The sequence below is a fragment of the Phalacrocorax carbo genome, chromosome 9, assembly GCF_963921805.1.
Source record: "Phalacrocorax carbo chromosome 9, bPhaCar2.1, whole genome shotgun sequence".
In the NCBI taxonomy this organism is placed as follows: domain Eukaryota; kingdom Metazoa; phylum Chordata; class Aves; order Suliformes; family Phalacrocoracidae; genus Phalacrocorax; species Phalacrocorax carbo.
In genome coordinates, this window is record NC_087521.1 from 8,673,453 (window position 1) to 8,692,151 (window position 18,699).

The 18,699-nt window shown below is 35.8% G+C and overlaps 1 protein-coding gene across 2 annotated transcripts in view; it reads left to right on the top strand.

Moving 5' to 3' along the window:
- The window catches only part of ARHGAP5 (Rho GTPase activating protein 5), a 51,455-nt gene that overhangs the window by 16,160 nt on the left and 16,596 nt on the right, over window positions 1–18,699 (top strand). For both annotated transcript variants that reach the window (XM_064460233.1, XM_064460234.1), the window contains one exon: window positions 10,798–10,945. In XM_064460233.1, the coding sequence (XP_064316303.1) occupies window positions 10,798–10,945 (148 nt within the window). The remainder of the gene's footprint in view (window positions 1–10,797; window positions 10,946–18,699) is intronic.

Consider the following 18,699-nt stretch of genomic DNA (forward strand, 5'->3'; position numbering starts at 1 on the left):
GCAAGCAGATAATCAAGTTGAAAGCTGTGCTACCAGTACAATTCTTCATTCAAACATAAAAAAAGTGAACAAAATGCCTGCCTAGTATAGGTTTCTAAATAATAATGTGATATGCTGTGTGAAAAAGTTTACGTTTTATTTTGATCTTTATGCTTGATAATTACTTCATTTTTAAAACAGTAAGTCAAAAATTATTATATCAGGGTAGTATTGGTACTGGATGTATACTCCTTGTAGTTTAGACTTTCATTTTAGGTCGGCAATCATTGCCTTGCATATAGTTTTCGTTTAACATTAAATCAGGAGTGTTCCTGGTCAGTTAGATATTTTCTTTCTTGTCTCAAAATAAGTTGACCTTTGTAATATTGTCTTTTATAGCATTTAAAAAATGTCCTTTTACCTTAAATCTGATAGTAATTGAATAGCATTTAGAAATAAGTTCTGTTCAAGTAGACCATAGTTAAATTTTACTAATGGATTAAATTCTGAATTTCACTTCCTGGTATGCAGCTGTGATTTGAATTACACATGACTGATTTAAAGGGCACTAAATTTTCTTAAGGCTTGCTCATAAGCATAGATAATGATGTCTTCTGGGTATAAAAACATATAGTTAAAAACACTTTGAAGTTGTTATTTTTGGGAAACTTAAATGTTTTTGAAACCAATAGTTTATGTGCTTTTGACTGAAATAATCATGCCACATAGAAATTGAAATATAGTATTCAGAATCATCCTACTGCGTTGACAGACAGTTCCTCCAAGTTGGATATTTATGTTTAAACTGTGTTGATCTAGTATGGTGTGGGAATCTTCTCTTTCTGGCATTGTGCTAGTAAACCCCCTGATATCTTACCAAAGCCTCTACTTTTGGCTTTGGCCTGTTGAGAGGCAGCCTGAGTCGGAAGTTACAGGCCATTCTAAGTTTTTTGTAGTGGTTAAAACTCTTGATGAGTACAAGATCTGTTTCAAGTTTTCTGTAATGTACCTCTTGGTTTTGTTGGGATTTGGTTGGTTTTTGGTTTGGTATTTCGGGGGTTTTTTGGTTGTTTTGTGGGTTTTTTTGTTTTGTTTGTTTTTGGGTTTTTTTTGTGTGTTTTTTATTTGTTGTTGGTTTTTGGGTTGTTTAATTTTTTGGTTTTTTCGTGGTTGGGTTTGGTTGTTTTTTTTTTTATTTGCAAGTTGTGGTTCAGGGCCGATAACTTTAAAATTAGTCAGAGAAAACTTTTAATAGTAGCAGCACAAATTATTGTAATGATGGAGAAAGCAAATTTAACTTGATAGCCAAAATGTTTGCAAGCATTCAGAATATCTAAGAACACTGAGTGTGTAGTGCTTTTGATAAGTAGGGACTTCTAAGTCTGTTGACTTGCATTATGTTCAAGTGAGAGTAGTTCCAGTTTATGTGATGAGTCATTCTAGTTTGTAATATACTCATTGGTTTTTCTAGCTGTTGATTTTTTTTGCAAGAGAGATGCAGTTTTATTAGTTTCGGAACTTATTCACCATGTTTTCCTGTGTTGTTTTAGATGAGCATCTAGCAGTCTTTAATTACAAAAACCCAAAAAATGATTCAAATTGTATTTTCCTTGTTGGGTGTTACTTGGTCCATGTGAGTGATGTTAATGCACCATTGTTATCAGATTACCTGCCTTTTTTTTGAGAATTTTTACCCCTTGAATGTGAAGGGGATAAATAAAACTTTTGTGCTCCTTTCTGAATATTTCTTAAAGCTCTTAGTGGTACGTTTTCCAAATTGTTCACCTGTATGTAAAGGGAACATAAGATACACGTGTAACTATTCTTGCTATAATTATAGTGATTCTGAAATACAGAAATCTTATGAATAAAATGAATTTGTCTGAAAAAAATCAACCTTTGAAGTCGAAGGTCCTTATTAGCTCTGTCAGTTTTCAACCTGGTCTTTTTTTTTTTTAAATCGGCTTTGTAGTATGCTGTTGCTTTTTAAAGCCCACATAGGATGTAACATTCTTGATACTACTTTCATCTTTGTTGGTTTGAGGAGTTTGAGATGTGGTGTTTCTGGGTGGGTTTCTTGTATGGTATTGCAGAAAGCTCCTGTGCACACTCATTTGTGGTTTTTCCACTTCAGTTTTCACCTATGCAAAGCAGGTTTTGTCTAGAGACAGAATTTGCCTATGCAGATTTTTACATTTAGAATTTGGGGAAGATTCGTTTGTTTTGGGGTTTTTTTTTAATTTGTCTTCCCCCACCCCGACTTATGACAATTACTTTAAACACAATGAAAGTTTCTTAAAGTAGTATTTACTTCCCTCCTGGAGGTTCTAGAAGATGGTGTGAAAGCATCGGGACAGAAGGGACATCCTTCAGCAAGGTCGCGCCTCTTTCTTGAAACACATTATCTTTAAATGTTTTCTTATTCTGGGTCTGCCTTTAAAACGCTTTCACACCCAGGTCTCCCAGCTTACAAGATGAAATCATGTAAAGGTATGGGTACTAGGACAGATATAGGGGGGCAGGGGATGGGTATAGAGTGATCGTAGGATTCCGGTAAAAAATTGAAGGGAAGAAAGCAAGAGCTGGATGGGTAGGAAGGAGGAAGGGAGTTTTGGCAAACAGAATAGGAAAAATGACACTTCCTTTTTACAACCCTGAAATTAATGGCCATAGTTTGACCAATCTGATAACGCGTAGGTACCAAACTTTTTAAAGGATCTGTTGTGAACATATTATTAAAGGCAGAAGTAAACACTCAGACTTGTTCTACGTGTTGCTATTCAGAAGCATAAATTAAAATGCTTTACTATGGAAAGTATAGTGACAAATTGTGGCGAGTAGGTAACGTTACTTGCAAGGTTCTCTAACATTGCTTACTGACAAAGGGAATTAAACAACTTAAAACTGAGATCAGTTAAGCAAGTGTGCTTTGGTCCTTGTTGTTGTCCATAACACTGTGTTTGTGTTCTCAGATCTTGTTTCTATGTGCCAGTCAGAACTGGAAGAACCATCCTTGAGGTCTGTTTTTGGTTAACACAGAAATAATTCCTCTGGAAAATTTTATCCCCTCATTCTCACTATCCTGTAAAACTCCTCCAGAACTTCTGTTTCCTCTGTATTGGTAAATGTACAGAGATTCTTCTCCAGTTTTCACCTTTCCTTGTGGTAATGTTCTGAAATGTTTTTTCCTTTTGTGATGTCTGTCACCTCTGAACAGGTGAACAGGTTATGGCTGCTTCTTGACCTGAGTTATAGAAGATTAAAAAATGTTTTGTAATTGCCTCTGAACTTAGGTTTTTAAGTGAGGATGACTGAAACTGTATAGTATTGCAAAGAATGTCATGGCAGTGTATCATATAATCTTAATGTTTGTTGATCTGTACTAGAAATTACTACTTGGTGCAATTGTGTGATGGCACCCGACCTTTTCTTAGCTGTGCAGTTATTGTCACTTTAGGAACCATTGGCCTATTCCTGTCCTTGGTAATTTTCAGCTAATGACTTCCTGCCATATAGTACAGGTGGTTTATAGCACATGCACGTTATAGTACATACACACAGTACATGTGCATTATAGTACATGCATATCCCAGTGCATGATTTTTCCATTAGTCTATAACTTGGTACTTTTTGTTGTTGAATATCATCCTGTTTCTCTTACTCCACTTTTCACAGTAGTTTCGTATAAGCCATCATTGAATGACTTACTGGAGTCCAGGTTGGTGAAACAAACTTTTGTCTCTAGAAAGGGATACGTGTTTTCAGTGGGGAAGGTTGAATCAGTCTAGCATAATCCAGCTTACGATACACCCACCTTTAGCCTATTTTATGTTATGTTTAGCCTATTTTATGTTATTACCATGTTTCTAAATGTTCTGAAAAATTTCTTGTATGGCCTTTCATGTGCTGTTAACGAGTGGACTGTTAAACTTTTTCTGGTAGGAAAGTATATGAAGAAAAGAGGAGAGAAGGAGAAAAAAGAAAGTAGACTGGCTTCAGAGTCATAGGACTTTTTAGCCAAGTTGGGGTGGAGTTGTGAAAGCACACTGTGAAAGCGTTCAAGTGCATGCTGTATGCCAATATTTGTTAAGCTATGTTGTGCTTCCCCGCCCCCCGGAACTTTTCCTAAAAAGGTTTCTGTTAAGAAAAAGCACCTAGTCCTTTCTGCTGCTGTTATGCAAAGTATCTCTCAGAGTAGATGCACTTTCCGGAGTGCATTCTCCCCTATATAAACATGCTTTCTATGTTTGATTATTTGTTTCCTTTCCAATGTTCACGAACTTGGAGGAACTAAGCTCAGAGTACAATGTTCATAGGCAGCTTTGCCTCAGCTGTTTTGACTTTGCCAAGTTAGACCTCTCCAACTGAGATGTGTGCTTATTCATCTCCGTGTCTTTTTCAAAAATTGCAAGTGAGAACTGGAAGTAGATGCTTATCTCAGTTAGAATCTTCAACACTAATAATAAGTCTAGTATAGGACACTATTGTGTTGGTACACACCAGTCTCTTTAAAATAATAAATTGTCTTTAGTTTAACTTGATGAGTTTGGAGATATGGCGCAACAGAGAGAAATTGCAGAAAATTTCAGGAAGTGAAAGAGCAATGAACGTTCCTAGAGGATAAGGGTCTTGTTGGAGGAAGCCTTTTTACATCTCAGACAGGAGGAACCTCTTCATGTGAGCAATAACGCTAAAGCTGCAACTGTCATGCAGTTTATGCATTGATATGAGGCCCAAAGCACAGTGCTCCTTGGCTTTTCATTGTTCTCACCATATTCTTCTTGTTTGTAAACAAGTTTGATAGAAATACTTTAAAAATTATTTATCAATTATTATAGATTTATCCATTATTATTATTATTGCTACATTAAATAATTGCAAGTTATTTTTGACCCATGTCTTAATTTAGTAACTCCCTGTACGACAGGAAGTGTGCCTGATGCGGAAACTTGTAGCTATTCCATAGAGTCACAGTTATTTAGCTTTACTATGGAATTGATGAGTATTAAAAAATTTACCCATCTAATTTAGAGCTCTTATCTTTGTGAAAACTTTGAGATATGCTGAGCGTCTAATTTAGGCTATATTCTTTTCCCCTCTTGAAAATATAGTTGTTTTAGTTTTTAGCCTCCCCAGCATATCAAGAACAGCAAATCTCATGAATAAATTTCTACAAAGGGGAAGGCAGAGCCTTATCTTGAAATAAATTCTGCAGCCATCTTGCCTTGTTACGGAAGAACTGTTTTCTTAATACATTTGTAAAAGTAGGAATAAGATTAGTATGAGTATCTTGCATTGTTTTTGTACGGAAGAAATTATTTTAAGTCCTTCTGCAAACTAATCCTAACTAAAGAGATCTTGTAAACAATGTAGGAAATTAACTGACCAGTGATAATTCTTTGACATGCCATGTTTCACTGCTTTTGTTCTTTGACCAGTAGTTGTATTGTTCAAGGTCTGGGTGGGGTTTTTTTTGATGGTGACTGGAGTTTTGAGCTGTGTTGTTAACCTAAATCTGAAAAACAGCGCTTTAAAATACTATGCCTTGTAACCTTGTTTGCAAACAATATTTGTTGGTTCCAAAGACAACTGTGAATTACATTATTTCTATTTTCCTTTACACCAAGATGATCGTAAGGTGTCTTTTCATTTAGATTAGTATGAAAACTTGTCTCAGTATTTAAGCAAGAAAAATCTACTAGGTCCTAGATGAATTCTCACATGTCTTACTCTGACTTATTTTAGAACACGGTATAACTAGTAGAGATTTCACACTGATTTTTCTATGTTTAAATTTGTTCTCATTATAATTTCAAAACTATCTGAAATTTTATGTTGAAACTATTACTGAAATAGTGTCAGGAACTGTATAGCCCATGTGTGTTGATCTCAGTTTTAATAAGGCAATGGTAAACATGTGACAAGTGGGAGATCAGCTTACATTTTTGTTCAGCTGTTCTTGTGTAAATTCAGTGGTTGGCTTAGCAAAGTACTGTCTACTTCAGACTGGAATGTGCAGTGATTCCCCCCCCACCCTGAGGGGTATAGAAAATATCCAAATCTGTACTTTCAGCTTTCATCTGTTCAAATTTAGCACTCTTAAAATGCACATTTGGAGCCATATGCCTTCTTGAGCCTCTGTAGTTTAAAACTTGGTGTAACAAGCTGGAACTCTAAAAATGGCAGAAGTTATGAGGGGAAGAAAGAGCATGTTAGGGACCAGCATCTGTATTATTCATATACCGTATAGGTTCTGACGAGCTAGCCATGAATTAGAGATTACAAGTACTTTATTAAGCCTATAAATGCTTCATAAAAGTGAATGCTGTTCATGGTACATGGTTTTATGAAGTAGTTTAATAGTCCCCAAAATATTGACTTTTCCCTCCATGACCCTAGGGCTGACTGCAAATGAAGCAGGCAGAAAATTTCCTTTGTATTAAAAGTAATAGTAAAGTGTGTGGGAGGTAGAGAAGTGGCTGAATTTCCCCTTTGATAAATGAATTATGATGGTAGTTCTGGTGGGATGGAAGTGAAAGGGGGGCAAAAATGAAGGGGAGCCCCTTTTAAACGGAGAGGACTTGCTAGAGTAAGCAGCCCATCCGTAGAGGGGTTTAATAGATAGGTTTGGGCAGTTTTTTAGTTTTCTAAGTTAACTTTTAAAAGGTTGTATTTAAGTGCATTGTACTCTCAAGAGTCACAGCTGGCTGAAGCCTCAGCCTAGTTTCTCTCTAGATGATGAGTGCTGCTTAGCTGGTTCCCTGGTCCGTACAGGCAAGAGGCTTAATCTCCAGTATACTTTAAATTTACATTTTCAGTTTTATGCTTTTTATAATAATATATCTGGTTTTGAAATCAAGAATTGGATATTGTGCCATGCTAGAATACATGTTTTCATGTTTACTTTGCCTTTCATTAAAAGGACTTCAGCTAATCTTTTGCAACACATGTTTTAGTGATTAAACTTCTGTAATTAAAGCAATATTGCAGGTAAATGCTTTTGGTATCAGCAACACAAGGCAAGTTTGGGATTCTTGGAGTTAAAATGCTTTCCTGCGAAAGTATGTAAGGATCAGCTGGAGGTTTGGCATTAACCTCTGTTATGATATGAAGATAAGTTGTCTTTGGCAAGAAGCTCAACATTAGTGCAGCAACCATTTAGAAAACCCTCAGATTTATATGAAAACTAAATATTTCAGCTTTATGGTGTTGGGCTTGTGTTTTTCTATCACGAAACAGTGGTATGTGGAATAATGAGCTTTTTGCTAGGAATAACTAGCAACTTTTATGCTGGTTCTTGTCTTCTCTGACTTGGTGCCTATTATCCCTTTTTATCATGATGTAGAAGCAGCTCAGAAAATTTTCTTTGACTGTGCCTAGATTAGTACTTGCTGTATGCAGTATTAGGTGGGTGCCGTTTTGTGGGGAGGAGGTGTATTGGGCAGAACTATTGAACTAAAAAAGTACCTGTGGCAAAATCGTAATCTGTCTGCCAAAATCTAGGAATTTAGAAATGGTTCACCTTTTTCAGATGCTGTTTAACTAAATTAATAACTTAATGTTTAACAGTGTTTTTGTTTAAATATTGTTTCATTAGAGAACTTCTAAAAGTTAATTTTACACAGATAAATTTATGATATTAATTATCTTGACTGGCAGATTTGAAAGTTCTGTGCTATAACTCATGGATCAAAAAAGCTGCTATTTTCCCAGAGTGGGGAACAGGGATTAAAAAAAAGCTTTAACTAAGGCTTATTTTTGTTAGAAATAAGACCTGTATTTTTTTTCCTGAAGTCAGTTCATCTTTTGACAAAGACCAGGTCTTTTGCACAGTAACATGCCTTTTTGTTCAGATCAAGTCCCTCCTTTAGAAGTCTACGCATGCCACTTAAAATATGGAAGTCTCAAATCAGGAAATAACATGGTTGTTTTTTAATAGCTTAAAGTTTTGTTGTTAATTTGCAGAATTATTTTTTTGTGAAGATCATGTAGATAGTGTTATTTCCAGGACAATTTGATCTGCACTGTCATTGGAGAGTTTACACACTCAAATACCCCAAAAGAAAAGGAAATCATAAGAGAGATATTTAACAAATATTGGACAGGAGAGAGACAAAATGCATAATTATATGTAATGGGAAAGAGTTGATAAAATTATTGTTCTGACTTTGGCTTGTGCAATCTTAATTCTCCTACCCTACCTCTAGATCAGCTTGAAAGGGACTTCAGTTTCTTTTCTTCATTCTTATATTCTTTATTATTTAAATTCTTTAGAAAAAAATTCAATTTTTCCAAATTACACTGATTGTTTCGGGTAGACATTTCATCTAAGAAATGTTTGTGCTTCTTTGAGTGTGTAGTTTCATACTTGATATCTCAGACCCTTATTTATTCTAATAAACACAGGACAATTATTTGACAAAAACATTGTTTATTCTGGCTTTGCAGACATATTTGATATTTCATACTATTTCCAGGTATTCTACACAGATAATAATATTCATTACTATTATAATTGTAATAAAAATTCTGTAAAACCATAGTTTATTATTCCATTAACCAGACTGCTTTCCACTCACACTAACAAAATTTGTTTATATTTAATTATGTTATGCTAATATTATGTCTTAATCGAAGAGACACACAGAAGCTTTTTCTATCTGCTGGTTCTGGAATACACAGTCTGAGGGTTGCTCCATTTATTTTAAGATGGTGATGTGCACTGAACACATTGGGAAAAAAAATTTCTATTTGTTTTTGCTTTTTTCATTGCGCTAATGTACGTATCTCTAAAATGATCATGCATTCAGCATTTGATAAATATGTTTTCAGTGAGTTCTACATGTTCTTCAGCTTCAGATTGGCCCTTTCAGCTGCTCTTTACCAGAACTGGATAAATTTCTTGCCTAAATAAATACTATTTTGCCACTAAAGAGAAAATGGCCGGTGAACTAGGCTGAGTACTGGGGCCTTCAGAGCAGGGGACTGTTGCAGTGAGAAGGAAGGAAGGAAAAGCTCTCTTTAATCTGAAGCTATATACTGATGGAACCATCAATATCTTATCTGAGATGAATAAAAGTTATGTAAAGAGTTGACAGTTGAAAAGAATGCTTTTGAATATTGTTTGCTTTAGTCATGAGAATTTTTCCTAAAGTTTTATCTTAAGCTTTTTTCTTAAACTTCTTATTAAATTTTCAGTTAATGTAAAACCTGGGGAGAAGTTAACTGCTGGAGAGCAATTTCTTTCTAATGTTTTGAAGAACTCTCTGTTAAATGTTCCTTCCTTCTAAATTATAAGTGCTAAACCTTTTACAGAAATCCCAAATTTTAAAGATAAGCCTAATTTTTTATTAGCCCTCTGTTACCATGGTCAATCATGGGTACTCTGCTGCTGATTTCAGGAAGGACATACAAAGAGGCATTCACATAAAAAGCCTTACAAGACTTTGATTAGCAGATTTTATTTTTTTAATCAAGTGTTGGAGAAATTCCACAGATGCTGTAGGCTGATGACTGGAGAAATGTTCTTTAGGCTGTAGTTTCCACTTTCCCCCACAGAGTTCAGCTTCAGCTTATTGATCCTCAGTGGGCAAGTCAATCATGAATATGTACCTTGCTAACTTCAAGTTCTAGGTAGTCTGTAACGACTGATTAAGTAAATTTGATGGTACAGAAGTCTAGAGGTTAATGCTCCCCCTTTTATTTTGTTCCACAGAGATTGACATTCAAGAGTTTTCTAGATGTGAAACACAAATGAGACATGTTTTGTCTTAATAGTTAACTGAGGTGTAGTCTTATAAAATTCTAGAAACCTTGTTATTAAATTTAAATCTGGCTGTTGTGCTTTTTTTTATTTTTTACTATTAGATGTTGACCAAAGAGCTTTTATATGAAAAAGTAACTGCTTTTAACTAACTTCTTACTGTATATAAACTTTAAGATAAAATGCTAGATTTTAATTGTGATGTTTATTCAGTTTCCACATTCAGTTGCCACCGTACAGCCAATTGATTGACCACTTTATATGTCCATCTCTGAATATTTGGGTCAAAGTTAAGAGGTGAAACACGGTGTTTGATACAATATAATTCTTGTAAGCATCCAAAGGTGATTTACCAGATGAACGGATAAAAATCCCTGTTGGGGGGGTGGTGGTGTGTGTGGGTGTCAAAAAAAGCAAGAAAACTCCATGTGAAACTCATCGTGTTATTAGATTTTATTGGGTGCAAACCTCCTTTTGGCTAAAACCCTGTGTCTGTAATGAAGCAATTGTGCTTAATAGGAGTGCCTGCAACTCTAACTCTGAGACTGATTGCTATACATTCTGCGTCATCATGATTTTAGCGTAGTTGCAATATAAAGATTATTTAGTTTCTTTAATGAGATGCATACAGAAGACACTCAGGTTTTTTTGCAATATGATACTTCGGTCTTGTCCTAAAAATTTCTGTAGAGGTGTGGTTCAAATGTGATTCATGTGGATTCCTTTGTGAGTGGTGCTGAAAGCTACTATGTGAAGACTTGTCATAGCACTCTAAACATGCAGTGTGTTTATTTTTGTTCCTGTGGTATTTCAATTACTGGTGCATTGGGTCATCCTGTTCCTAATGTGATACAAAAATGACCAAATCTATTAGAAGTTATTTGAGTGCTTTTTATCTAATATATGCTATTTTAAAAGTACATTTATTTTTATTGTTTGCCATAGAGGAATTTTAATGGCTGATAGATGTATGATCTGTTTGTTTTTACTGAATGGTTGCAATATGAGTTAAAATATTATTTGAATATTACTTAAACAACTTTGTTTTGTTGTAGCCGAAAAAGAAAACTAAGACATTCAATCCTCCAATCCGTAGAAACTGGGAAAGTAATTACTTTGGGATGCCCCTACAGGATCTGGTTACACCTGAGAAACCGATACCTCTGTTTGTTGAAAAATGTGTGCAATTCATTGAAGATACAGGTAAGATAGGAGAACTGTTGGAGGAAAGACTTTCCCACTTTGCATAATGAGTAAAGCCTCTCATTTTCTGTTTTAAAGTACTTTCAGAATTTTATCCTAGAAATAAATAATTGTGGGAAAAGCACATTTTAAAAGTAGAATATGTTCTTTAAATTGTATGCTTAATATGTGATGGGCTTTTGTCTTTGTTTACACAAATGTTTAGTTTCTTTTTGACAAACATTCAAAGTTTAACGTTTGTTTCCTATAATTTAGAAAGCTGATATCACTTTCTAATGCCAAATGACTTCTAACCTAATGGCATTCCAGTCTTACATGTCTCACTTGCCAATGTTTTTTACTTCATATATTAAAAAGCTCTGAAATCCACTTTTTTCCAACTGCAGAAAGCAGGTACTTGGTATGGCTTAATTAGTCTGCTTGCTTGCTTTATTTTGCTGGTAAACCTAGTTTTGCATTGTAACTTGTTATAGAGACAGAAACATTTTTAAATACTGTGTAATGAAAAATATTAAGCAATTTGTTTAACTTGCAGTTTTCCAGTTTGAGGTAAAATATTGACATATATGAGTTTGCACTAGGGTGAAATTTCATAGCATGGTTTTAATCTCTCTCCTTGCTCCCTGGTTGTGTGTTTGTTCCCTCTCTTGCTGCTCTCAGCCTATTTAGCGTGTGACCATGAGGTGAATATGGTCCAAAGACGACTAGATTTGGGCATGGGAAGTTGTTTTGAGGTTTGGGAGTAAGCTGTGGTTGGGTTTTGTTTGGTTTTTTCTTTGTTTTTAAAGATGGCAGGTACCTGTTTTCAGTTAGTGTGTAGATCTTACTTGCTTTGAAGTTGCATAAATGCTATATTGGTTTATCTGAAGCAAATGAGAGTGTGAGACAGACTGGAGCTGAAACACGAGCGGGACCATCTTTTGATGGGTGTCTGCAGTTTGGTATTGTTCAGATGAAGTAAAACGGCACCTTTTTCCAACATTTTCTTAGTTCTGTAATCCAATTTTGGCTGTAAGATGACAGTAACAGTTTTAGCAAGAGTAAAATTGAAGGGTTTTCTTTCTTCAACTAAAATTCAGTTTTAATGCCATCTGTAAGAGTAGTGTTTCCAGAAGAACTACTGCAGGTGGTGAGCCTAATAGCTGTTTTTGAAGACTTGTATACTGCATTACTGTAATCAAAAAAGTTACGTGAAACCTGAGGTACTGATCTTTTGGGAGTCAAAGATGTAAGTATAAGTCTGCCTTTAACCTTTACCTCCTATTGATTCCTTGCCTAAAAGTAAGAGCTGTATTTTCCTCCCTCTTGCTTTTGCTTTCCCCACTTCACCCAGGAAAAAAATGGGGAAGGAGGAAGATGGGCAAGGAGTAATAGAGTGGTATATACAATTTAATATATATTGTGTTTGCTATTATATGTAGGAAAAAAAAACAACAAACCAAAACAACCACGAACCCACAAACACCAAACAAACATAATTTTATGGGTGAGTCACTGTCTCAATATGTGTTCTTTAAAGACGGCTACATAGAGCTACTATGTATAGCTAAATAAGACATTCACCAGTAATGAAGACCAAATGACTTTTTGAATTTTGTAGAATCTAGAATTAACATCTTAAATTTGAGCGTGTTTAACTTCGTAATGATACTTTCAAACAACAAAATTATAAATCCAGATCTAAAGGAAATTGTATTTGCTTAAAAGTAATGTCTGGTATCTGTGGACTTTGTGGTAGAGTTTTGAAAGAAATTCTAGTATTTCTGCCAAAGGATTTTCACCAGCTTATGGGGTGAGGGAGAGAACTAAATAGTGTGGGAACATGATTCTTTATCTATTTTTCAAATAACTCAAGCACCCGGAAGATAAACACTTCCGTTCTCCTCTAATGACCTGTTTTTGAAGGAAAACGTGTTTAGTTCTGCTGCTGCTATGCTCAAAATGTGAGGGACACCTCAAAAGCAGTGACTCAGGAGGTACTGCTTTTCCTTTAGCTGGTTCGGTGTACGTTAGTTCATCCTGGGATGCTGCTGTGCAGCCACTGAAAGCTGGAGTATTTTAATTCTGGCCATATGTGTAAGCTGGACATTGTGCCATCTGCATGCTTTTTTTGTGGCTGTGAAGACAGTGGTTGTCTTGCTGTTTCTGCTAAGCACTTGGTAAAGAGGGAACAAAACCTCTAATTTTGATCTGTATTGAAATTTTCTTTCTCCTACTCTGGATTCTGCTTAAGTAGCTTTGGTTGTTCTTTTCAGCTTCCATATTTGTATGTGGGAGTTTTATTTTTGGTGTGTATTATTTTTGTATCGTGTTAATATTCTGTAGGTATCTCATGATGCCTACAGAGGCAGTGTTCTGATAGAATGTATTTGTTGCCTTTGAGAGAGGACGATGTTCACTTGCATTGCCTTCAAATCCTGTACTGAGATAGCCTTACATCACTGACTTTGGGACTCAGAGAAAATTCCACAAATACGATTTTGGAGATGATCAGTCTGCAGAAGGCAAGTCAGGATCTGTTGCTTCAGGCTGGGGTCCAGAATGGTACCCTTCCCATTTGATAGTTACTGTATCAGCTGCTTGGCTGCTGCTTGGGGGTCATCCAATACTTCAGCTGTATCTTAGCAATTCAGCCTGCTATCAGTACTAACTGAACTGAATATTGCTGTTTACTGTCATTGTCGTTTCAATCAAGAAGTGCAGTCTTTTCTAACTCTTCTTGAATGAGTCTAATCAGTATATTTCTCTTACAGGTGACATATTTCTTTAGATTCTCCTTTTGAGGTACTTTCATAGAGTTTAGCTCCTTCCCCTTGTATTACCACATGTAATTTGCATTGTGGCTGAATTGCAGTTTTTTGTGAAGATATGATTAATCTTGAATTGAAGGGCTAATCTTAATTTTTAATGTTCCCTATCTCTGCCTGATGAAATTATACAAGGCAGTAATTTTTACCCACTCATCTAAGTTGTGACTATAGAGTAAGCAGTGTGAAAAAGTTTCCTCTGCTTTGTTTTGGATGCTTAGATGAGAAAATAATATCAGAAAGTGTCTTTGAAGATTCTTGCTCCACCATAAATCTTAAAGAATTGGGTGCATGCAGAAAATACCATCATACTTTTGTTTTATCATACTGTTGTGCAATATCCTCACAAAAAAAAAAAGTAGTGCACATCAGTAGAAGAGGGACAATTTGAAAAAAGTAAAGTATATCCAGGAGCTGAAAAGTTCTAGCCTTTCATAAATCAACAGATTTGTTGGGGTTTTTTTGAGGAGCCATATGGATCCTGCCAGGTGAAAGGGAGATCTGGTAGAGATACAGGATCCTAAGTCAGGGCTTGCAGATGTAGGTATTTTCTCTATGTTCCTGTTTAGTTTGGTATTTTCCAACAAGAAGCTTTATTCTGAACTGGTTTAGCTTTATGGAGTCAACTAATTTCTGTTTTTGAAAGAAAATGTAGGGCTTGAATCCCTTTGGAATCTTTTTGATGATATGGAAGCAGAAACTCAGGGAGCAAAGTGGTTAATAACTGAGCAGATCTAAGCCTGGTAAGCAGTAAATATGTATCAGAACTGCCATTTCAGCAGCAGGGCCTACTGTTGCTGATAGTAATAGTACAAAGCAGTAATAGGACATAATACTTTGTCTTGTTGAGAGTTGGGACCTATTGATTAAAAAAAAAAAAAACCAAACACAAAAAACCACCAAAATTGTTCAATACCATGTAAGATTATCTTAATTTAATAACACTCACTTCTGGATAAGGAATGAGGAAATGTTGGCTAAATATCATAGACAAACTTTGCTGTGTATTTGCACATTGTCCATGACCATAGGAAAACCTTTTATCTATAGAAGCCTTTTCATTTTTTTAATTCACTGTAATTATAGCAGGATGAGTAATCCTTTGGTTGGTTGTCAGACCTCTTTCTTGTTGGTTCATTGAACAAGATGATCAAAAGAATTTTTATCTCTCAGGTAAGTAACTCGATAATGGTGAATTATCAAGTTTTCCACTAAACATCTTGGTATAAATGTATAATATTTTCAGGAAAACATATTTTTTGGTAAAGATATTGTGATCTTATCTGTAACCTTTTACAGACTCTGTAAACACTTTTCCGTCATTAGTGACATAGCATAACGTATAAGCTGCCGATGTTTGTATACTTTTACCTCTGTCAAATGCTTTGCAGATCAGTATGTAACTTGCTCTTGAGGTCAGCTACTTAAATTGACTTTTTGACATTGGTAGTTATTTTCAGTTATGGGCTTCTGCATCTGAAGATGATTTTGATGATACAGCTGTGGTGTGTTTTGTTGCTTTCTCTTGACGGGCTGAACAGAAGGTCATTTTATTACATCACTTGAAATTAACTTTTAAAGTATATTGGTTTTCTGCAAACTAGATTTATAGAAATGTATGCAGCAGGGAAACTAAGGTTCAGTTTTTATTTTTAAGAAAATTGTAGTGGCTGGTTTTGTGTAGAAATAATGGTGCTACGGTAAGATATGCTCGGGGGGGAGAAGGAATTGCTAATCTTTCAAAAAAAAAATCTAATGTAGACCATTACTTTTTTTAGTACAACTGATTTTTTCTAAATGTAGGCAGCAGAAGTGAGAGAATTCTTGAAGCTGAACTCTCTTAACTGTAATGATGTTATGAATTCTGTCTTTCTCTAAGAATTATCATGTAGAGAGTAAGGATATTCTCATACTCTGATAGTTTTGTTTGAGAGAGAGGAATGCAGGTTTCTGAAGGCTAATTTAATGTTTAACTTCAACAAAACACTGGTATGATTTGAATTTTATGTTGCAATACCATGTAAAAACATCTATTGAATGTTAATTTTAACTGTAAAAAGCTTACATGTTTATGGCAAGTTTGTAGCTTGAGTGTTTTGTTACCAACATTTTAGTGCTGTTTTACATGTCACCAACTTTATTTCAAGTATTGTTTGTGTGCTAGTCAACATGTACTGTTGTTGATTATTTTTAACTTTCCCAAATTTATAATGATTTGGGCAAAAATTACTCATGCTAACCAATAGTGTTAGCATATGAGCATTTTTCTAATATTTCAGTATTCTTTCAATTGGTGTTTTGGATTTACTTTTTGTATGCATCATTATGTATTGGTGAAAAGTTTGGTATAAATTATATTTCATTCTATTTACCAAGGAAGGAGAGGTCAAATTTATATTATGAATACTAGCACAGTTTTGCCATTTTATAAATGTAGCTCTTGACTATATTAAACTCTAATAGCAGTATTGTATATGTTTTTCATTTGGGTTTTCAAATATTTTTAAAGAAATCTTTGTAGAATATTGTTATCCATGTGCTTCATTGATGAGATTAGAAATTTTAGATTCCGTACTACTTCATAGAAAACTGATAGCATTAATATGGTGTTAATTCTACATGAAACAATTGAGGGAAGAGAAGCTTATTAGAATAATATGTATTTTAATAATTTAGTTACTCAATTTATGTGAGACAAGGAATGGAATAAAGAAGGAAGAATGAATTTTACAGAGCCACATCTCATTTAACATCACACATGGTCTCTGTGGAGAGCTATAGGTGAAATTAAAAATTGTGTACTTGGTATATGTACAAGAATTACTGGTTTTGATAATTATAACTCTTTGTAATGCTGTTAAATTTACAATTTCAGATGTAATTCAAGTAAAAGAATATTGCCGTGTGTGAATTTTCCTCTCACCTAAGTTATACCCAGGTCTTTTACAGTGAGTCTGCCATTAGGCCAGATTTTGACATTGAAAGTACAGATAATGCAAAGTTTGTCTCCGGAGAATGAGGATTGTGTAGAAATAGGCAAAGAAAATAGGTTGGCAGGGCCAGTTAAGGTAAAAAGGCAGGTAAATAACTGAAATATATTCACAGTGGCTGCAAAATCCAGAAATTCACATGGATTATCTCCCCTTTTATTTATGGGGTTTGGGAGAGCTAGAGGCTTTTAGGAGTTGGTTCTGTTGGACAGAGAGAACAGACCAGGGCCAGAGTGGCCATCCTCCTCAGCCTTGTGTATGAGACCCAGCACGCTTAGGGTGGTTTCATAAGAAGCAGTGTAACAGCCAATAAAATCCTCTCCTGCTGTATGGTCCTGCCACTTTTCATTTTGGGTGTTTGTCAGATGTCTCTGAATCAGTGGAGTTCAGTCTTGGAAAGTTACATCAGCAAAAATGGACGTGGTCCTGCTGTTTAGTATTACAGCTGGTAAGTTAAGGGTCAAATATGTGTCAGAACAAGTGTAAGGCAGGGAGCAGGACTATGTAACTGGGAGCAAGGGAAGGACAGAAACAGTGATTGATGGGGCAGGGACCATCTTTTTCAGTCACAATGATCAGTTAAGTTGACTCAACTGCCCGTGAAACTGTCTGTTTAGTAAAAAAATGCATAGGCCATGATTTTGTCACTCTTGAGTCTTCATAGATTCAGTAACAACAGAGTTAAATAGCCCTACAGTACATTTTGTACCCTCATCAAGCTTGTAAATGATCCTAGAGTGGGTGGTGTGGTTAATATATTCAGGGCCAGGGCTTCTGTTCAGGGGAATGTAGACAAGCTGGAGGAATAGGGCAACAGGAACCTCATGGAATTCAGCGAGGACAAATGCCAAGCCCTGCAGCTACCACTGCAAGGACTAAACCTCTGCAGTGGTACATGCTGAGGACTTGACTGACTGTGCAGCAATGCTGCTGAAAAGGATCTGGGGTTCGTGGTGGAGAACAGGCTAAGCATAAGCCCATGGTGCATCCTGCTGACGAGGCGGTCTGTATAGGACTGTCCCAACAGAAAGGTAGGCACTACAGCAACAGAAGTGATTATTCATTTTTACTTTGCACTTCTTAGACCTCATCTAAAATACTAGAAGAAGGGTGTTGGCAAACTTGATTGCGTCTAGCAGAAGGCGGTCAGGGGCTGGAGCTCCTGACCTGTGGGTTTGTTCAGCTGAGAGAGGGAAAGGCTGAGGAGAGACCCAAAAGTGTCTTCCCATACCTATGAGGAGGTTACTGAGAAGATGTAGCCAGGCTAAAGTACTGAAGTACATGACAGGATGATTAGAGACAATGATCATTAAAATATGAGGTTCCAGCTAGAAAGAAGGGAAAAACTCTGCCTCTGAGATTATTTAAGCACTGGTTCAGGTTGCCCAAAGAGATTGTGGGCTCTCAGCCCTTGGAGAAATTCAAGATCAGATTTAAAAAAGCAACCCAATCTGAATTCAGCATTGACCCATGTTTGAGCAGGAGGTTGGACTAGACCTCCTGAGGATCTCTTCTGTGATCACTTCAAAATTGGCATAGAACAGGTTTCAGTATTTAGGAAACTATACACCAGTTTGTGTGTTATAACTTTGGAATGAATCAACACAGAGGAAACCCTGTCCACACTTGAGAGGAGGGGAAAACAGGCATCATTTGTTTCTCCTAATGGAAGACTGACTACCAGACGGATGGAGGAGGAGCACATGTGTTAATTTATTAGTGTGAGAGAATCACTCAAAACTGTAAACAAATATGTTTTGAAATATTCATAAACACATGTTGTACACTTGAGCTGTATTGCTAATTAAGGTATCTCTTCAAAGGAAACATCATGGGGATTTATGTAAAAAATTCCTAAACAATGCAGATAAGACCAAGATGTCAATATACTTTGCAGAGTGCTTATGGGATTTATGCCGCTCCTCTAGTTTTCTCCAGGCCCAAGTGACCAAACAGC